Source organism: Emydura macquarii, unplaced genomic scaffold (genome assembly GCF_026122565.2).
Source record: "Emydura macquarii macquarii isolate MOO-44397 ecotype Brisbane River unplaced genomic scaffold, CSIRO-AGI_Emac_v2 contig_1119, whole genome shotgun sequence".
Lineage (NCBI taxonomy): Eukaryota > Metazoa > Chordata > Testudines > Chelidae > Emydura > Emydura macquarii.
Window position 1 is genome coordinate 15,894,205 of NW_027131256.1, and position 22,571 is coordinate 15,916,775.

The 22,571-nt window shown below is 40.4% G+C and overlaps 1 protein-coding gene across 1 annotated transcript in view; it reads left to right on the plus strand.

Annotated features, from left to right (window-relative positions):
• The window catches only part of TMPRSS7 (transmembrane serine protease 7), a 40,967-nt gene extending 21,209 nt beyond the window's left edge, over positions 1-19,758 (plus strand). The window contains exons 8-16 of the mRNA XM_067546398.1: positions 1,362-1,468; positions 7,332-7,468; positions 8,479-8,586; positions 10,553-10,663; positions 11,574-11,690; positions 14,990-15,167; positions 16,108-16,376; positions 17,034-17,170; positions 19,521-19,758. Of these exons, the coding sequence (XP_067402499.1) occupies positions 1,362-1,468; positions 7,332-7,468; positions 8,479-8,586; positions 10,553-10,663; positions 11,574-11,690; positions 14,990-15,167; positions 16,108-16,376; positions 17,034-17,170; positions 19,521-19,691 (1,335 nt within the window). The 3' untranslated portion in view covers positions 19,692-19,758. The remainder of the gene's footprint in view (positions 1-1,361; positions 1,469-7,331; positions 7,469-8,478; positions 8,587-10,552; positions 10,664-11,573; positions 11,691-14,989; positions 15,168-16,107; positions 16,377-17,033; positions 17,171-19,520) is intronic.
• Positions 19,759-22,571: the final 2,813 nt, after the last annotated feature.

A 22,571-nucleotide genomic window follows, 5' to 3' on the forward strand; every position in this document is an offset into this window, starting at 1 on the left:
GATGGGAGTGAAGAAGCTATAGGCAGGAAATAGGAGTAAAGATTTTTCCACATTGGTTTTGAGCAGTTAGGAGACTTGGACAGAGATAAGATGTGAGCCTCAATAGAAGGTGTGAGAACAACTGGTGACTTTGGTAAGTGCAGTATCAGCAGAGTGGGAAGGGATGCAAACCCAGTAATAGGGAAACCTAAAGGGAATTAAAGGAGAGGAAAGAAAAACAGCAGGAAGAGCCAGAGGGAGAAAAAGGAGGCACTCACTGGGGAGGTAGGAGTTAAAAAGAAGTGTTTTTATGTGCATCCAACTGGAGTTAACAAAAAGTGAGAAAGCAAATAAAAGGAAGTACTGCATGGTGAATAGTGATAAAACTGCATACCGAGATAAAGTAGGAAGGCATGAGTAAGGGAGCTAGAGAACTAGAAATAGATTAAAGGGTACAGATTGGGGGGTGGTTGTATTGTTGGAGACTCTAGACAGAAGAAAATTTGACCAAGCATGGAAGGGGGAAGAATTGGTGCTATAGTGAACTGTGTCAAGACTGCTCAAAGGACATTCTGAAAAGTTCATACCTTGTCCCCCTGCTGTTCTCAACTCAGAAGGCCCTTCACAACGTACACAGGAATTACTTTTTGGAATGTAGGAACTAATGCCAGCCAAGCATGGTCAGTGCTACGTACCATGCAAATGCTGTACGCATGGCCCAATTATACTTCCCTCGTCAGCAAGGGATAGGGCAGACATCCTGAGTGCTGGAGTCTAGTGTTGCCTCTGCCACTGACTCAAGCTATAACCTTGGGCAAGTCACTTGCTGTGTGTTCCTGTAAAATGGAACTTCTGATTACACATGTCCATGGTATTCTTAAGCTTAATTTAAGATTTTAAAAATGCTTGGCCCTCCTTTGGATGTAAAGGCACACCCAAAAAGCATGATGTTATGGAATGAAATCAACCATAACACTGGAGAACTGACACAGCTGTACCTCGGTGTCTTAGCTGTCAGTCAGCCATGGCAGTCTAACCCTGCACTAATGAAGTTGGAATAGCCAGAGGCCTTTGATCTCAGTTTGATAGCTGCATTCCGTATGTGTTCAGTAGCCCTTTCAGGAGATGAAAGGATTGTTTGCTTAAGAGGGAGGGGAAGCCTGCAGCTGCACTTGGCCTCTGCCAACCTAAGCTTTTGCTGGCAGCTGAAAAGCCATTGGGTCTGCTCAGGTGCTGACTGCTGAGCTGTGGAAGCCAGAACAGCTCTTGTAGCTTGGCGTCCTGAGAGCACAATAATTGCTGAGACAAATCGAAAGGTTTTAATGCGCTATGTGCCCAAAATACTAATGCTTTTTACTGGCCTTTCCGCTTGTTCACTACAGACTCCTCAAAAGAGCCTAGGTATAGCACTGAAGTTCCATAACTACACCATCAGTGAGAAGAGCATTAAGGGCTGTGAGCGGGGATGGTGGAGAATTAATGAACGCATGTAAGTATTTCCACATGGGTTATTAATCGATGACTCCTCAGTAAACTCAGTCTCACTATTTGAGGCAACTGAGTTAGTAATTCTTGAAAAAGGGAAAAAGAAAGATTCATAAATAAGCATAGCATCTGTAGTATGCTCCTTTATTTGGAATGATTGTGGAACTAGACACCTAAAATCTATGATATTTTTTCTAATTAAAAGAATAGGTAGACTGAAGAGAAGGGCTCTCTTTCTCTCCCCCGCCCCCATCTGTGAGAGAGGCCTGGGAGAACTTGATGAAGATGAACATCCTGTGAACCGTACAGAACAGCTTTGGGTTCACAGGGTTAATCAAACTGAGGGTTTTTTTGGTAAAACTTCTGAACCTATAACTTAATTTCATGATTGCTCACAAGAGATATTGAGTCTAATTGGAGTCGAGTGAAAGGGTATCAGGTATCAGGGAGACTTTATTAGGGACAGAAGAACCACCCCACCCTGGCTCCATCCCCCATCCAAAGTCCTACGCTGCCATAGTTGGGTGCCCAGTGTCTGATATATTTACTATGTACCTTTCATTGGAATATTGCTAATTCTTCTCCCACAGGGTATTTGCATCCATTTTTTCACTCTGTTGCAGCTTTTTTTCCTTTTTTTCTTTTCACCCTTTCCTTCACTTGTTGGGTTCCCTCTCCCGCAATCTTGTTTTACTGGAACGTTGAATCCAGTGAAGGTTGAGTTTAAAAACTAAACTTCTGAGTCTGCTTTAGAAACTAGATCAAGTGAGTTTGGGCCTACTTGAGGATATGAAAGGCTCACTAGCTTAGAGCAAGGGAAAAATGCCTTTCCATTATTATAATCCTATACACTTAGGTGTTTAAATGAGAGGGGCTCAACCTCCTTTTGAAACTCCTGGCATTGACTTTTGATGGGAAAGTGGTTACAGGACTACATGGGCACTAAGCACTTCCCATAGCAAATAGACATCCTGCAGGCTTCTGTTTTTCCTGGACTAGTTTTTGAAGGATTTAGGATGTTAGAAGACTTCTGGGTCGGTTTTATATCCAAAGTGATATCTGAAAATAAAGCTGGGCTAGAGCTTTATCAGTGGGAATCTCTCCATGAACAGCCTGTTTTAAAATACTTATGGTCCAACTGTTTGCCATGTGATTCACAGGATTTTTTAAAAAAAGTTTGGCCCATAGTAACTTTTTTTATTTTAGTGGTTTACTTTTCAGATATGAGTACTGGGACCATATACCTGATCTTAGTCACCCGGTGATATTACAGCTAGGGTTGGGTCAAATTTTCCATTTGAAACTGCTTTTCAAAGGAAAACCAGGTTTTGAACTAAACAAACATTTGCAGCGTGTGTCTGCAGCATAGCAAACATTGGGGTTTTGGCCAAAAACTATAAAAACTTTTCAGTTTTTCAATGCAAGATTTTTTTTTTTATTTTGTCAAAATTGTCCATAGTAATGAAAATAAATATGTTTCTGACCAGTTCTAATGACAGCTTTAGTTACGTTGGCTGAAACACTGCAGGAGACTGGCATGATTTGAGGATCGGGTTAAAGCCTTGGAATATGCTGTAGCTGTGATAACCAGGACCAAAAAAAGTAGTACAAGGCTAAACCTATTCCCATGTAAATCAGAACAATCAGGGACTCAGATGCCCTACTGTCTGATTTTCACTGTCTTTTCAATGAGCCCAAAAAATCTCCGCCTGTCCAGAGAGCACACAAATTCTGACAACTGTTGTTTGCTAAAAAATTTATAGGCTTCTAAAAATAGATGTCATATTGTTATGTTTCTGTGTGTGAAAAGATCATCAGAAGAATTCCACATGCTGTGATAAGCTGTAAAAATTTCATCAAGGGACTGTTTTTAAAAATACTCTGCATCAGTACCTCTTTGTGCCTCCCATTAGAAATAGTCACTGGCAGGTCGTCTTGTGTGGCGGAGAGGAGGCAGTCTCCTGGCTTGGGTTTGGGAGCAGGTGTTCAAGTGTGGTAGCTGGTTTCTTTGCTATGAAAGAGTGTTGGGTGTGGAGTGTTGAAGGGAGCTGAGGTGTAGAGTGGCTAGTAGTGGGGAATCAGATGTCTAATAGACCTCCTGCTGCGTGTGCCCTCTGGCAGGCCCTCTCTTGCATGTGCTAAATGAACCCTATGTGTTCTTACTGGCCCTGATGAAATGCAGGGGAAAAGATTCCTTTCTAGCAGGAAGCTCCTGATCCTAACACTAGGGGAGAAGAACTGAGGGGCTTGCTCGACAATGCACTTGCACAAGCTTCTTTGTGCATCAGCATTAACATGGTTCGGAGTTTTACAACTAACACTTTGCGTAGCTGTTCTCGTACCATTTAAAAAGCCATACACCTCTCTCGTGTGCTGCTGGAGCAGAATCTCCTACATCTCTCAGAAATACTTAATTTTTCTTTGCGTGGTAGCTTTATTGCATCAAAATCCCCCCATGGAAACACCCAGACCAGTTTTCCCATTCTGTACAGCAGATGGTGGTGGCGGCGATGCACACAGACAACAGTTAGTGTCTATTCGTTCCTTGAATCCTCCTGAGAAATGGACTGATGAACTTCTCTGTCACCTTCTGTATTAAATACGCATATGGGTTTGTATAGGATCTAGCACAATGGGTCTGAGTTCTCAGTTGACCTTCAGGTATTATTGTGATAACTGGGCCAAATTTACCCTCCTTGTGAGCTCCACTGTAAAAAGTGAGTGTAAATACACAGGATGTCACAATAAGCTAGAACAACAAATGGTGATGGGGAAATGGTGCAAACCAGAGATGGACTGACTGAGTCCAAACAAAAAGGCCTACTATATAACCCAAGGGCCGTGTTAAGATCATGCCTGGTAAACAGGAGGAGTTGGGGACTGGAGATCAGCAAACCAAAATTGGTGTGTTATAAACGAGGCCTAATTTATAGACAAAATAATGAAAGGATGGGATATTCCACCCATCACTCCCTTTGAGGTCCTTAAAGAGACTTTAGAGGGAATAATTGGCTACTCAAGCAAGTTCACCATTATTGCTGCTGTCCCACCATCTCCTGAGACCCACCATCCTGGACATTTGTCATCCTGATCCTGAAAAATGTCCTGGCCAGAGAGGGACCAAGATGACATCCCCATCAATTCTGACTTCAGCTAAATCCCAAAGACCACCTGGGATGTGAGACTTTGCCCCTTTTTCTCTCCCCCCCCCAACCTAAATGTTTCCCCCCCCCCCTTCCCGACCTTACTTCTTTTCTTGTCTATCTCTCCCCCTTTTTTTTCTGTCTAATAAGTGTCTGGCTTAGTTGGCCAAAACGGTGTATTCTGTAACATTGCTGTAAGCCTGTGACCAGAAAAAGACAACTAAAAACAATGCCTTAATGCTGTTAGAAGTTTGCCAGGTCTCAAAGTAAGACCATGTATTGTTCTGGGGTTTTTCAAGCAGTGGGATTGCAAGTGAATGTCAGCATCAGTCTTCCTTTTTTCTGTATCTTTTTAATAAAAGGTTAAAATGATTGTTAATGGCGTGTATGCCATAGTAGTAAGCAGGCTCTGTATACCAAACCTTGTTTAAAAGTGTTTAATGTTGGACAGTGACTGGGTTATGTAAATATCTTTGGCCCAGATACTGCACCTAAATTAATACAACAGAACTACCATAATAAATGAAATGAGTAGAATTTAGCCTCTAGTTCAGCCTATGTGAAATAGTCCTTATCAGACAGTGCCTCAAATCCAATAATTCATCTCATCCTTCCTTGAGTTCAGTAAGTGTTAACCAAAGTTGTTTTTGAAAAAAGTTCTGCTCTTGGCTACCCTTGCAAATTAAAGGTGTTCAGCATCAATTCAACTGCTTCCATTTCTGTCACCTCTTGATAATGATGGGTATTTTGCTAGTGTAGATAAGGCCTTAAAGCTGACAGATTATTCCTCATGATAAACTGTTAGCTTGGGGAACTTTTCCTTTATTACTGTCCAATTCTAGACTAGCCTTAATGTTTAAATGTATTTATATATATATATTGTTTTATGGCAGTGTCTATAGACCATGTGCAGCCTATCTGGCATCTTTTAATGAAAGATGCCATAGAAATGCCGCTGGACTGGATGGATTAAGTGTTTCTTGGCATCTGTGGGCATTTAGCTTTCTCAGATTCAGTAAGTGGCATCTAGGCAGAAATCCAGAGAAGCTGTTTGCCAACATGGCAGCTTAAACTAGATGTGCACCCAAGGCAGTTCTCCATCTTTCATGCAGTCCACTTGTTTAAAGACTTCGCTTTCAAAGGGAAAAGCCATTGAATATTAACTGTGGATGTGGGTAGAGTGTTGCTTACCAGATAACTTAATTTTCCCTGATACCATTTCTCCAAAACCATCCAGTTCCTCCTTTATCCTTCTTTCCTGCCTTCTCCTGGGGAATAAGAGGGCAGCTGGAATAATACATTTTTATGAGGGCACTGGTATAACACTGGGACTACTTAGGCGAGTCACCAGAAGACCATTTGGAGAACTTCTTCCCACCAGTTCGCTTGTCATGTCTGTACCAAACATACTTCAATGTAACATTTCCTTTGTTTTCAACAACTTTTTGTGGTGATGTTTTTGTGTTTCAGTGTTTATTTTAGCATAAATGGAAATATAATCTAGTTCCATCCTGAATGATTTCACTCTAACTAAAAGAGCAAAACAGAAGTGTCTTCATGAGACAGCAGCACATGTGGTCTCTTCCATAATGCATTGCAATAGCTCTACCTCTCATAATGGCATCTTCCTTTCCTGGCAGGAAGACTGCTAAGAAGTTAAGGGTGCAGTACAAACAAGTCACATCTCATAACTACATGCACCCAGCTCATAAAAAAATCTCCCTTTTCCTGGTCAGTTATCTAAGTTGTTAGATTCTGTTTCAGATTTTGGTCCTGTTATGTTTTCCAAACCCTCCTACCATACATGCAGTGCAATATTTCAGATGCTACCATGATCAATACATTGGGGACTTAAGGAACAGCCTGTTGCTGTTCGGTTTTCTCTTGAAAATGGCACTGGTCAAACTGACAAGGAGGAGGCTACCCGTAGTAAAATTGTACTAAGATTTGAGAAAGCAACCTTCTCTCCTATCCCAGTCAACCCACAGTTCTGAGCTTCTCCTTTTTCCCCAGCACAGTTTCAATAGGGGAAAAAAAAATCTATTTCTGGAACTTAAAAACCTAATTGCCAGGTGATGATGCTTCTGGACATAGCAGCTAATGCAGTTATAGTGCTGTATTCCATGTTAAGAATTATGTTCCAAGATGAACACTTTTTAATGTGCCTTTTGGTTCAGCAGTTGAACACAGTTGCCATAGTTGGCTCATTTTTACCTTAAATCTGGAGTGTTAACATTTATAGTTGACTTTGTCCATGAAGCCTGTTCTTGCAGTGACAGGAACTTTGTGTAGATGGCTTATGATGATTTCCTAGCTTGAAGGCATGAACCTAGAAGACAAAAATTCTGAATGCATTATTTGACTTAGAAATTCTGATACTTTTAGTTTCATGATTTTTTTTTTTTGAATGCTTGAGGTTGGTAATAGTGCAGTAGGTTTCATTTCTGCCTCTGCACTTCAGTGGAAGATAAATTGAGTTTTGTAGCTTAATGTGCCTGTGTCTTTCAGATAAAACCTAACCAAAAAAAAAAAAAAAGTCTCCTCTGATCTCTGTGGGATAACATAACACTTCTCATTTGCCCGTCTCCTAGACTAAAATATGTCAGGCAACTACAGTGTGTGTGTCAGGTGGCTGTACTTCAGCAATGTTGTACTTAAATAGTATGTGAAGCAATTTGGTGCAAAAGCTGCTTTTTAACTAATGTTGTTAACACTCACTCTTAGGTACTGTGGTTACTACATTGATCACCAGACGGTTTTCCATGTTGCAAGCTCTGTAGTTAACGTTGAGCTTCAGTGTAGTTCCAAGCTGTCAGAGCAGCCGCTTCTGGTGGAATATGGAAGCTACAACATCAGCCAGCGTAAGATGGATTTTAATGTTTTCCCCATGCATGTTTTTAAACTGCTCTTTGAATTACAATTTTTATCAAAACATTTGAAATTTGGTTTTATTAAGATGCATGATAACTGAATTTTGGATTTCCTGAGAGACTGTGAATTAACTTGAGTAAATATTCCAAGTGTTTCTTCACTAACTTTAAGTAAAAGCCTTTAAATCTAAAATAAGTCTGACTCACCCTGAAATTTATCAATTGATGTATAATGTTTTTAAATGTCAGCTAAATTCACTTTTCTGTCACTGATTTTCTTCCCTGTTCCACCCCAAAGCCTTTGTTAATGCATGTCTCTGTTGTGTTACTTTGCTGTTACTGCTCTGGAGATTTCTATCAGACAAACAGTGCACCAGCTAAGAAACTCTGCCCATACTCCGTTTTTCTATGTGTTTGTATGCTCTATCATGCAACAATCATAACTAAAGAGCCAGCTACCAGCAGCCCAAGTTGTAGGTAGTTGGTGTGAAACCCTGGGGCACAGTAACACAGAAATGATTTGTTGAGGGAGGGGAAAATTCATGAGGATATAATATGAAAAAATCCTAACTAAGATGTGTTGTAACTGAGAGAGGGTGTGTGTGTGTGTGTGTGTGTGTGTGTGTGTGTGTGTGTGTGTGTATTTAATTACTGTATTCTAAACTTTCTCTCTTATACACTGGACTGGTCTGGTCCCAATTCATACTGCAGTGGCATATGCATTTCAAATGCATAACAGAAATGGGTGTCTGAAAGGGAATCTGAATATTCAAAAAAGAACCAGGACATTCTTGTTTCAATAGTGGAAGTTGAGTGATGAGTAAGACATAAGAGTATGGCTAGTATTAAATGCTTTCCAATAACTTAAGGTGGCAGTAGAAACACAGGGAACACTATTGTAAATTTGTTTCCTTACAATATTTTAATTGTGTTACGTTCATGCTGTGAATTAGAAATATTTGGAAAGCAGAGAATTTATAGATTGTCCATTTTTCTTTCAGCATGTCCAGCCGGGTACTTCAAATGTTCCACTGGCTTATGCATTCAGCAGGCTCAGCGCTGTGACGGGATAAATGACTGCTTTGATGAAAGCGATGAACTCTTTTGTGGTTAGTATTTGCTTATAATTGGAAAAGAGAAACCTAGTGAATATGTTAACATTTTTTGTTAAAATTTAAAGAAGAGAAAGCACTAGAAAACTTGAGATTTCCAGCCTGGTTTTGCTGGCCTAAGATAAATTTAGATTTGTGTTCTTAAATGAACTTTAAAAATTTTTGAGTTTGCCTATTTGCTACAGACAAGATGATGAAACTAAAGAACAAGGGGGAAAAGATCAATTACCTACTAAAAAAACCAAACAAACCCTGAAACAAGTCATTTATTTTCCTCTGGAGGCTGACATTTTTAAATTAAAACAGTCTATGTCCCATTCACTTCTTCCTCTTCATCTTAGCAATGCAGCTTTATTCTAAATGCAAATATATGGGTGCTGATGGGGACGGGCTATAAAGTGGGTTAGTGCACTAGCCTTCAGGCATTTTCTGAAGACTATGATGGAAGGGATGGCTGAGCATCCGATTGGAAATACCTCGAAATCAAAGATTGAAATCCCAGTTAAAATCGATATTGTATTGTATTAAGTTAGATGGAATCTAGGGGCCCAAAGAGTTCAGGTTGTTACCACGGTCCTGAAACTATCCAGCTTTAAACTGTGTTAAACCAGATTTGGGGTTTGGTATATAGAAACCTCAGCCTTCTTAATACCAAGGCACAAACATAATGAAAAATCCTTTTAACCTTTCTATTAAAGATAAAGAAAAGAAGAAAAAACAGTTAAAGCATTTGAAATGCAAAATATTAAGTAAGGCTTTCATTTTAATAATACTGCTTGTTCCCTTTCCCTTTAGTTAGAGAGAGGTTTCAGAAGGAAATAAACCCCATTATTTGCCAGTCTCTTAGTCAAAAGATCTTATCTTAAAGATGGTAATAACTGTTCTTTTGGGGAAAAGAAAAGAAGTTAGTTGCGACTGGCTGCAGCTGTTGTTCTTATTCAAGTCCAAACCTGTTTCACCCCAGGTGATTGAGATAAAGCTGGAACTGGTGGAGGTGGCAATGTTATCTGGGACTCGCTCTCTGGCCCAGTCTGGTCAGGACATCTTTCAGAACTAAGTCCGCAGTTCCGGGCGATGATGGGGTGGCGGTGATGATGGTGAAGCTTGCTCCAGTAACCACTTTCTCTCTCCAAAGTCCCTTTCTTTAAGGATTCCAAAAGCAGCAATGGATGGAATAACCCACCCTTTCACTGTTTTTTGTCCTCCAGTTAGGCTTAGTTTCCAACCAATATTAGTTCACTGATATCCTGTTCCACCCTTCCCTTGTTTATGGGGCATGATCATAACACAGTCCTTGAGTTATACGAGTAGGCCTTTTTGGTTGTTCTAATTCAGTCTTTCTCATGGGTGGCACGTGCACCTCTCCTTTGAGGAGGCGAGCCCCCCATCCCTTCCACCAGAGGCCCTCTGCCCCTTCCACCTCCTCCCTCCTGCTCTCTGGCCAGCCTGCTGGAGCAGCCCCTGCAACACAATGGGTGGTGTGGGAGCCTCAAAAAAGGGATGAAGCACGGATGGGAAGAGGTGGAGCCACAATGGCCCAGATGTTCAGCAGCTGCACCAGGGGAGGCCATCGCCCATGGTCTTTCTGTTTTCCCTTTTGTACCTTTTCCATCACCATTTGTTGTTACAGATTATTGTGACTTTTTATGAACTTAAACTCAGTTTTTACAGCTGAGATCACAATTAGGATTAACTTGTAGGCTCAATTATTACGACAGACATGGGTTTAATTTCTAAATCTGCAACTGACTAGTTTTGTGACCTTAGGTAACTTAACTCTCTACTATTTGGTTTCCTCATACATAAAAGGGTAATAATACTCACCTGGAACTAGAGGAAGATGGTATAAATCCTTTAGATGGTGGCAATCATAGTCGTGCTATTAACAATAAAACTCTACGCTGCCCTCCATACTTGGCCATGATATTTGCATTGCTGAACTCCTGCTTTCTTCCCACTCTAGCTGATGCCAAAGAGAATTGTAATGCCAGCTTCTTGATACCGCATACTTCACTTGCCTGCAATGGAATAAATGACTGTGAGGATGGCAGAGATGAACAGAACTGCACTGAAAGTAAGGTTACTTTTTGGCCAAGTATGTTTCCTGTCCATCACTTACTGAACTCTAGATGGAATATCTTATCCAAATGAGTTACTCAAAAGGGCATAATCAAGCTCATGCGTTTTCTTAGATAGTTGTTTTTTCATGTGGGTATGAGATGATGCTTAGCTTCCTGAGATGCATGTAAAAAAGCCCAACAACAAACCTGAGAGACTATTTTGAGGATTAAATGGTTTATGTTTGTAAAGGGGTATGTCTCATTAGGAGTCAGATGTGCATAGTTTTGTTTGAGGCACAAATCTTTCTCATGAGATCAAGATACCTAAGGAACAAAACTGGGGAAATGCTACAAAATACTTTGTACAAGCTAGTGGTGTTTTAGGCCTATTGAACTTTTATTCTAGCCATGTGAAATTTCACACGATATTTCTGTGCTGGCAAGAAATGAGTATTTCATGAACCAAGAAGGAACAGGAAAAGACATGTAGGACACAGATTGGAAATGCATCTTACCTGAAATTCAGTTATTAAAGTTTCCCTCATTGACTTGCTATGGTTAACTTACTGTTGTAATAAAAAGCACGGACTTCTTTATTAATGACTTTCATTTTTTTGCCCAGTCTACACTTAGGCCTGGCCTAAACTTAAATTTTTTCAGCATAACTTGGTTGGTTAGGAACATGAAAAAGATTACACATCCCAACATAGCTATTCCAGCAAAAGCCCTATTGGAGACACAGCTTATACCAGGAAAATATCTTTTTGCTGGTATAGCTTACTCTGTTCAATTCTTGCCAGTATAAGCTTCATATCCAATAGGGGACTTGGTGGTGCGGGTTTGGCCAGCCCTTTAAGTGTAGACGAGTTCTTAATCTAAAATGTTGGATTCACAGCCCAGAAGTATGGTTCTTTTTTCTTTCAGGTATTCCTTGCACCAACCGTACTTTCAAGTGCAGAGACAATATTTGCATTGGAAAGCAAAATGCAAAGTGTGATGGGAGAGTGGACTGCCTTGATAGAAGTGATGAAAGCAACTGCAGTAAGAGTCTCTCTCAAATATTAATCTTCAAACTTCAGCTTTTTATATTTAAATTATGTATTTTCCCTATTTAAAGTACATACACTTTCTACTCGGTGGTGAATGTGTATGACTGAGCATTGTAATAGTAATAAGTTGAAGCTTGGAAACCTGGTGATATTGGGTATGGTTTGTTTTATCATGGAACTTCTTTGGTTGTTTTGTGTTGTGAGGAGCCTTAACTCAAACTTTGTGTGTGTGTGGTTTTAATCTTCTATTTTAAAAATAAATTATTGTCTGAGAGCAGAGTTAGTTGCAGAGTGAAGTTGGGTAGCCAGTCAAATAATCAGTTCTAGTCTATTTAAGATTTTGCGCGCACAGCAGAATTTTTTTAATTGATGCCCAAGCTTCCTCAATCACTTAATTTAGACAATATGTTCCTGTTACATGACTGTCAAAACCTTATGAAGATGATGGATGCTTCAACAAAGCATTGGTGATGTGAGTTTTCTGAGGGTCATGGTAGATTTGAAGGGAGAAGAGAGAGCTGTCAAGGATAAGCAGTTATGTTGAAAAGTTACATAAAATCTTAACTTGTTCCCTGACACTTTTTTTTACTATAAACTGTGTGCTAGTGAAAGATAGAGGGCTTAATACATCACTGGATAACCATCCTGTATGCACAGAAAAAAGTACAGCATGGAATATAGCGATAAATGAATGCACTGATATCTGCCTGAATTTGCAGGTATTAGAAAAATAGCTCTGAAAAGTGTACCCTGCTCCTTTTAGTGTCAGGTGTTAACCAGCATCATTTGCAACTTAAATGGACACATGAACTATTTTAATGAAGATCAAAGCATAAAAAATGCTATATAATGAAGATCAGCCCAATCTAAGTGGCATCTCTTTATTTTGTTTATTGCATTGCTCTTCCATTACTTAGTGTAAGTTCCCTATGGCAGGGCAGGTTTCATGTTTTGTTAGTGCAGTGCTTGGGATCCTACGTGCTACTGCAATACATGTAATTAATAGTAATAAAAATCTTTTGTTGGCATGATGAAAAGGTAAAATCTTGGTTGGTTTTTTCAATCTGACTTTTAGCTACAAATAAAAGTCACAACAAATATTCACATCTCTTTATACCAGCAAATCATTCACTTACACACCCCACTATTGCCAATCCCAAAACATAAGCTGGACACCAAAATATCATGACATTTAAAATTTTAAATCATGATTTTTGTCTCTGTCTCCTGCTAATTTATAGTGAGAGAGACTATTTTTTGTCCTGTATAAATGAGCTCTAGTCAAGGTTGGAACTTCATTGTTACGTGCTGTACAAACAATCATCCCTGACCTGAAGAGGTTACATTCTCGTGCAAAGCATGGCAGTGAGTTTGTGATATGGGAGCTAGAAATGGGACTAGCCCAACTCCTTTTGTATAGGAGCTGCTCCCCAAACAACCTTTGAAAATGAGGCCTTGCTTTGTGGAAAGGTAAGCTTATTAACTCAGTTCTGACCTTTTTGGAGGCAGGTATGATATGGTCCTCCACTACTCTCGGGGACTACAGGAAGAATGATCCACACGTTGCTCTGTCTTGGATGCGGTATTGGCCGTATCCTGTTCTTAAAGTGATGGCTCCCATTAACCAAAACCGGCTATAAAAATACAACAGTAAAACGTGTTAATACAACAAAATCATTTCTAAATCCAGTTTTCTGCAACATAGAAGATCCACGGCTCCTTACATTAATTGGGATACAGAAGTATATTTTTTTATCCCTGCATGTCTCAGAAGCACATAATCTGCAGATCCCTCCCACAGACCTCTTCCAATTAAACTTTATACGAGTAACTGGTGAGAGGGAAGGCATGCTGTTATCTTTGATGTAGACCAGTCTATGGAGAGAGACAAAACAAATACACTATCAGTGGAATGCACAAGTATCTGGGAGGGAGTCAGCAGTGGTTGTTAGGCTCCTTGGTTTTGTTTCCTAGCTCTGGGAACAGATTGTGCTCTAGTGATTAAAATATAACACAATCAAATGTAACAGGGCTGAACCAAGGGCTGTTGATCTAAAAGCATGAGCCTCTACCAGCTGAGTTTAAAAAACCAGAGCTCTTAGCGTGGAAGTAGTGGTGGTGTCATAAATGCCTGAGTGGTCTAACTGCTAAAGAGTGAGACAGAGCCACATGGTTTGTGGAGCTAATTGAAGCACCTAATTTGCCATTTTCCTTCTGAATGACTGTGGCAAAATGAGACTGAGCTCTCTTCTCATAGAGAACTGGATTCTAGTCCCAGATCTTTCTGTAGTGACTTTAGGCAAGCTCTTAATTACCTCATCTGTGAGATGGGTGAGCCATAGTTAACCCCTGAGGTATGAAACTCTTAAAAAAAGTTGGCTCATCATTGCAGTTGAAATGCCCAGAAACATTAACAGTAGGCAGTGGAAGAGCCGGGACTAGAGCTCATGGTCTATTGACTTGTAGTTTAGTGCTGCTGCTGCTTCTAGATTACAGGGCCTTGTGGTGCGGGGATCTTTCTCTTGTGTCCTAAGTCACATGATGAGAGGAGCTTTTCATGTCATTGTGAGACTGCCCATAGCAGGGGCCAAAATTGTTGTATTCATGTTAAATTTACAGGAGCTGGTAACAGTGATTTCAGACTCCAGATTTATTGACTACTTCATGTATAATCTGTGTGAAATAAATAAACTTTTGGTCCCAATTCATTTCTGAGTGGACAAGTATCCAAATCCTAAAACCCTCATTATGGCTGTCACTCAGTTGCCCCTTTCTTCACAGTTCCAAGAGAAGGGCAAGAATTAGTTGTTCAATAATGCTGTATATCTCCACGAAAAGGGATCTCTCCAGGTCAGGTTCAGGCCCAACCGGGAGGCAGAGGGTAGGGGTGGCATCTGTTTCTTTTTCAGGTCCATTTTATATAATGAAAATGATATCCACCCACAGTAAATTTATCCTCACAATATCTTTGCAGATAGTGAATTGAGGCACAGAGTGTGAATGACTTGCTCACAATTACTCAGGAAGTCTGTGGCAAAGCTAGGAAGAGAACCCAGAACTCCTCAGACTGGTGCAATAACCACAAGACCAACTTTTCTTTCAATGAATAAGTAAGATAAAGATAGGGTTTTCAATTCAGGGTCTTTCAGTGAAATGCATTTCAAAATGCCATTGTTGAAGGAGACGGGGGAGAAGGATTTTTTCTTCCTCTGCTTGGGAAGCATATTTGTGTGTGATGGGTGCTACTGTCATAGAAATAATAAGCTTATTATTAATAATCTTCTTTTAAAGGCTGCGGCAGTAGTAAAATCAGCAATATCTACCATCGAATCATAGGAGGCTCTGATGCACAAGAAGGTGAATGGCCCTGGCAAGTCAGCCTCCATTTTGTTGGAGTTGCTTATTGCGGGGCATCGGTGATATCTAGGGAGTGGCTTCTGTCAGCAGCTCATTGTTTTCAAGGAAACAGGTAAACAATGACGTCCGCTTAATGCACCTGAAACATTTTTGGTACCTCAGAATGTGGTGTTTTCTGATAGATATTGTACAGGAGGATTTCATTGCATACTGTCACTTGATTTCAGTTCATTTAACACTAGGAATTAAATCACTAGGGGTTTTAACCAGTATTCTCTTACAGAAATAGCCCCTCCCCCTTCACATAGACAGATGTTCTACTGATGCTGGCGGTCTAGTATTCAAATTTACCTTTCATTTCACACAAACTTAATTTAGGCTATGTCTACATTTATGATGGTGTTTTGAGTATGTATACTGCATGCTCTCCTAGCATGAGTGTAAGTAACTGTGTATTCAGTGAGGCGTGACATAAGTGGGTAAAGATCTGCCAGAGCCTTAGGGTATATACCCTACATGGCTTTCTACATGCCCAAGCAGGGCCTCCCTTTTCTACTTTTAACAGTGTAGTGTCCCACTGCCAGCGCCATTCACTGCCACATGTAGCTACACTATACAGTGTGGACGCAGCCTGCTTTTCACTGCAGCATGTAGCTACACATGCCCTACACACTGCCATCAGTGTAGACAAGGCCTTATGCAAATATCTACAATGTGGTATTAGTAACTGTATGCCACCAACAGCAAGTTAGATGCTTCATGGGTAGGTGTGAGGACAAGGTCCTTGTCCCAAAGAATTATGATGTAGGTAAGACAGCAAGGAAGCTCAGAAAGAGAATAGGAAGCAAAAGCAAAAGCATTCTGGGTAAACAGTGATACCCATATGTATCCTGTTAGTTCATTGGTTTTTGTTTTGGTCTCTTTCTTTGGGTTTAAAAAAAAAACTCCATTTCATAATTTAACACCAGGGTTTCCATGGACTTTTTGTCCTGAATATGTTCCCAAAGAGTGTGTTTTGAATGTTGATTGTATGTTAATCCGTTTTCAATTAGGTTATCTGACCCTCGAACTTGGACTGCTCACTTAGGAATGCGCACTCAAGGATATGCCAAGTTTGTGTCTACAGTGAGAAGAATCATTGTTCACGAATACTATAACAGCAGAAACTATGACTATGATATTGCACTGCTACAGCTAAGCGTGCCATGGCCTGACGCAATGAAACATGTCATTCAGCCAATCTGCATACCTCCACTTTCACATAAAACACGCCGGGGCGAGAAGTGCTGGATAACAGGCTGGGGTCAAAGGCAAGAAGCAGGTGAACTTCTACTTTCATTCACTTGTAGGGCCAAACTGCATCTGGTGTAAGCAAGTGCATCTCCATTGATTTGAATGAAGATATACTGGTTCACCCCAAGGTTGAATTTGACTTGTCTCTGGTTAGTCTTCACTCTTCCTTGCATTAAGCAGGGCTACACTCAAATGGGGGGGCAGGATTCCTTACTGCCTTATAGTGTGTGTGTTCTGTTCTGTTCTGTTCTGTTCTTCCTGCCTGAAGGGGGTAAGCTGCTAGAAATAGTGTCTTGGTGTCTGGAGTTAACCTCCCTAAGAAAGTTAGTTCTGAGGGTAACGGGACCTCCTGCTTGAAGAATTCAGCTGGCTAGAGTTTCTGTGGAACGAGGTAGGAACTCATGTGCTCATGTAGTTTGGATTAAACGTACATGGAACTAACCCCTGTATGGTGTTGGATGGATGTAAAGTTAAAAAGAAAAGAATTTAATTGTTTAACACAAGCTGTCCTTGCATTTGTATTGAACACCACATTATATTCATGGGCTGCATTGAGATAATCGCCTAGATCTGGAGCAACAGGAGTTAAGTGTTAGCCAGTAGGTGCTGCACTATTGTTAAATACACAGCTAATGTTTTTGAAGTCTATTAAATCAGGCTGGCTTTCTTTCCATATGTTTTCTAGATGACGTAGGTTCAGCAGTTCTGCAGAAAGCTGAGGTAGAAATTGTTGGCCAAACGTTGTGTCATTCCATATATGGGCTTATCACAGCCCGGATGCTATGTGCAGGGGTGATGTCTGGGAAGACAGATGGCTGCAAAGTACGTATTTTTAAACTGCTCAAATTAAATCATTATCCTTTGATTTTTCCCTGTTGCACTAGAAGTGCTAAAGAACTAGTGGCTAATGTTTTATTAATGGTTAACTGACTCGATGGATGTGTAGTTCTGCTCTGAAAAACAGCTGTGCAAAACAGATCTCTTTATCAGTAGATCTGCCATCTTTGTGCAGACTTCAGTGGCATTCATTGTGTTGGCAGTGGTGGGAAAGGAACTACTTCTCTGGTTAGCACTACAAAATCAACATAGCTGAGACAAAGCTGAGTTCTGCTTCTCTGCATGCATCAATAATACTCTTTACTAAGTTTCAGTGACAGAGCCAATGGGTCACACACGTGTCGGTATCGCTGAAGACAATATTTATGCAGTATTTATCCTGAGGATCTAACAGATGAAGATCTAAAAGAAAGCGTGAACCTGGCCTGAGTCTTGGATCCCAGGCTGAGATTACAGGGTTGACAGTTGAAGTGCAAGCAAGCATAATTTTACAAGAGAATAGCAAACTTGATCTGGAGTCACTGAGAAACAATAAACGTGGAATTCTGTATTTCCATAATTTCACTTGTACCATTACTTTGCTCAGTCACTAACCTGAGTATATCTACTCTTTAAATCTTGAGGGCTGAAATATGAGGGTTTTTTTTTTTGTTTTTTGTTTTTTTTTAAATCCTGGCCTACACTGGCCAGGATGGAAGTGGGATTAGGTCATAATCCTGTCCTGTCCTTTTGCTACTGTTGGAAAGTGATAGTGAAAAATAAGTATTTAAGGCTTTGTCTACATAAGGAATTTGCCCCAATCCACCCCTCAAGAGTTTACACAACTGCGGCTATGTAGGTGGCTGGCCAAACATAGTCAAGGAAAGCCACAATTTGCAACAGTGGTGCTTAGTCATACTGAAAACTGGGGTAAGCACCACTGGTGCAAGTTGTTGCTGTCTCACTTTTGTAATTACAAGAGCTAGACAAAACTTGGAATTTCCATTCTATGAGAAATTCTGACATTCAGAATTTTGACTTTGTCCCAGATTGGTACAAGAGAGTTGAAATTTCTGAACTTTTGTTTTGGTAACATTGAAATGACCTTACCAAAATCTTTTGATTTTCATTTTGACTTCTATGTTTTTGTTGTTGTATTGTATAAGATAAAATTCAAAAAAGTTAAGTTGAAACACAACATTTAAATAGTTTTCTGCAAAATATTGGATGAAATAAGTACACTTCAGTGAAACACATTGATTTAGCATTTGTTATTGGAAAATTTTTGACCGGCTGTAGTAATTACGCTGATGAACCTTTGTTTGGCTACCAAATGCCAGATTTGGGGCAAATTTTTAAAGTAGAGTAGACTTGAATCTTAATGTTGGTTTTAGATTTTTATCTTGAATGTGGAGGAATTATACCGTGGTTCATCTATTTCTCTGAAAACATGCAAATGGTATTGTTACCAGAGTTACCCTAGTGATGGAGACAGAACTGCTATTGTGTTGTCTTATAGCATTGTGGTTCCCTTGTGCTTTGTAAGGGTTAGTATAGTTCACAGCAGATTTCTTCATTATATTCCCCTATTTTCAAATGCTTTATCTGGCCATAAACACTTTCTCCATTCTGAGGCCGGTTAAACTGTACAATGTCATGGAAAGAGAGAAAAACAATACAAACTAATATGATGAGTTATCTCTCATTCATGAGCTCCATATTGTTTCTATTTGTGTTTGACTTAAGGGTCCAAGCCTGTTCCCATTTAAATCTTTTTTCATACTTTGGGTTGGAATCTAAAAAAGCTATTTGTGGAATATTACTGGTTTTGGTTGGACTAATCAGCTAGGGCCTGATTTTGCTCTGCAGATGCATGCGTGCAGCTGCTGGTACGTTAGTAGACAACAGGACAGGTGCATATATTAGATAAGAGAATTTTGGTCTTTGTTCTAGATTGGAAGGATAATATTGAATCCTAAAATGTAATACATTAAAATCATTAATAAAGATAATACTTTTCAATAGCAAATGTAGGTATCCCTACTTTTGGTGAAAAATAAACTTCTAAAGAATTCTAAAATAGTTTCCAGTGCAAGTTAGATGATGGGAAATATTGAATACATAATAGTATAGGTGATACAAATGTATAGGTATGATCTGCATTGTCTTGAACTGAATTCATTTCTTTTATTCTTAATCAGACCTAATGGGCCAAATTTTTGTCGTTATTTAAGCAAAATTTCCATTGAGCTCCATGGAGTTTTGCCCAAGCACATACTGTGGAATTCTGCACAGGTTTTATTACTCTTTACCATAGAATATCCATAACGAAAATATTCTTTTTTTTTTTTTTTAGGGTGATTCTGGAGGACCCCTGTCATGTCGAAGCAAAGGTGACGGAAAATGGTTTTTGACTGGTATTGTTAGCTGGGGCTATGGCTGTGGAAGACCAAATTTCCCTGGTGTATACACAAGGGTGTCAAATTTTGCTCCGTGGATTCACAGATATGTGCCTTCGGTTTTGTAATCTGGAAATGGGCAAAGGGCAACAAAAAGTATATTGTATCTGGAATATCTCTATTAAAATCATATTAATAAACAGTTTGGTGGGTCTTCAGTTTCTTTACATCCATGACAGATCGCACAAATGCCTTAGCTTCAAAAAGTCCACAAATTCTACTTGTTGCAATAGAAAATACAGGGTATCTGTTCAGATGGAGAGTGAGATTGTACTTAGCATGTCTGGAAAGCCTAGTGCAAGGGATGTTTAAGGTGTATCACAGGCATACTAAGACAATAAGTGTTAACTTTTAAAAGCAACTGGGGAAAGAGCAATGGCTGGAATGGGAAATGACCAAGCAAATCACAATTGTGCAGTTTTGGGAGAATAAAGTCCATAGAGTTTAAGGCCAGAAGGAACCACTAGATAATTTAGTCTGACCACCTGTAAATCACAGGCCACCAACACTACCCAGCACCTAGACGCTAACCCAACAACCGAAATGAGACCAAAGCATTACAGCCCACTGAAGACAAGGCTATTATGTGCCACAGGCAGAGAATAGGAGGGACCGAGGTGCACCTGTGCCCGAGATCCCTGCAGTGGCAGGGAAATGATTAAGTGAAATATAACCAGATAATCCTGGCAAGTGACCCTCACACTGTAGAGGAAGGCAAAAAAGCCCCCAAGGTTGTTGTCAGGCTGACCTGGAGGAAAATTCCTTCCTGACCCCACATGTGGCAATCAGTTTGACCTTGAGCAAGAACCAGCCAGCCTTTTTCCAACAGGAGGAAGATAGGTCCCATGACAACAGCTAATGTTTCTCTTCACGTGCCAAAAAAAAAAAAAAAAAAGCTAGGCCAATGGGCATCCTAAAGAAATCAATCCAGATTTCCTTGTGGGGCTGTTCTGCAAGTCTTTTCCTTGTTCATCCCACTTCTTCCTTATACCTGGTAACAGCCTAAACAATCAGCATTAATGGGACTTTCGGTCAGGAAGCAGGAGGTAAGATCGGTACCTATGTCACAATCAACCTATTCCCCTTAATTGTTCATATCCTGCATGGTGGGAGCATGGTGTAGCCTCTACCTTCATGTTTGTGCCCACTAATCTTCCTTTCTTCACCTCTTCCAGCAAGACCACCAGATCAAGTGAAGGAGAGACCAGATGGACATTGGAAAGTATGGAGGAAGAGTTCAGAAGAAAAGAGGGTCGATGATAGTAGACAAGAGAGTCATTTTTTGCTCCTCCCAAGGCCCCAGCTGTCTGAATTCCAAAAGCAGCTTTACTCCACTTTCCAGGGGTTCTCCCTGGCAATCTGGTTGGGATCCTTGACCTTTAGAGGGAACGAGTATACAAGTTGATTGGAGAAATAAGTCCTCTTGCTCTGTTGGCTGACAGCTGCAGTTTCAAAACCCACCCCACATGAGTACTAGTGTGCCTTTTGTGTTTTTGAGAACACAACTGTTACTACGAATATTTTTGAAGAATCAATAAGAAGCATTATGAACGCGATCTAATAGGCTAATAGACTTTTATCCTGAATGTCTAATACTTGCCATGTGAACTAAATAGATGTTTAAAATATTGGGGGAGAAGACTGTAAACTAATTCTGGAATTAGACGTGCTAAACTCTACTGTTCATCAACTTGCCTTGAGGTTGGATTCTGACACCAGTACTTAATTTTGTATATTGTCTACTTAGAGGCTGATACTACCACCATTGGTGCTTGTTTTTTCACTTAATGGTATGCTAACTCTGAGGCACCGTAAATCACCTGGGAATTATTGTCCCTCGTCTCCAAACCTTACCTTTAAATCCATTTCTTTCATTAAGCCCCCCTACAATGGTATGTCCACATGCCTTTGTGATTTAACTCTTAGCTGATGTATTACATCTGCTGGAGTTAATGCAAGTTCTGCAGGGTAGAACTTATTTTATGTTTCTGAAATGTGTACTACTGGGGAGGTTCTGAGAGGGCTAAATGGATTGGGGCACATAGTTGCCCTTTGTGCCTTTTGAGATCTAAATCTTAAATCCTCCAGTCCACTAATAAATTATGATGTAGGGGAGTATAATTTACTCCTCTCTAATCTATAAGGTTGTAATTTTCATAGCCTATAAATTCCTAAAATGGCTCCATGGCAGTCGGTCACAAGTGGAGTGCCCCAGGGGTCAGTCCTCGGGCCGGTGTTGTTCAACATCTTCATTAATGATCTGGAGGATGCGGTAGATTGCACCCTCAGCAAGTGTGCAGATGACACTAAACTAGGGGGAGTGGTAGATACCCCCAGGTCCTTTTCTGCAGAACTGCTGCCTAGCTTGTTGATCCCCAGTCTGTAGCTCTGCATGGGATTCTTCCATCCTAAATGCAGGACTCTGCACGTGTCCTTGTTGAACCACATCAGATTTCTTTTGGCCCAATCCTCCAACTTGTCTAGTAACTCTATATCCTATCCCTACCTTCTGGGGTAACAGTGGATAAAAAGCTGGATATGAGTCAGCAGTGTGCCCTGGTTGCCAAGAAGGCTAATAGCATATTGGGCTGCATTAGTAGGAGCATTGCCAGCAGATCACGGGAAGTTATCATTCCCCTCTATTTGGCATTGGTGAGGCCGCATTTGGAGTATTGTGTCCAATTTTGGGCCCCCCACTACAAAAAGGATGTGGAAAAGTTGGAGAGAGTCCAGCGGAGGGCAATAAAAATGATTAGGGGGCTGGGGCACAAGATTTATGAGGAGAGGCTGAGGGAACTAGGCTTGCTTAGTCTGCAGAAGAGAAGAATTAGGGGGGATTTGATAGCAGCCTTTAACTACCTGAAAGGAGTTTCCAGGGAGGATGGAGCTAGGCTGTTCTCAATGGTAGTAGATGACAGAACAAGGAGCAACGGTCTCAAGTTGCAGTG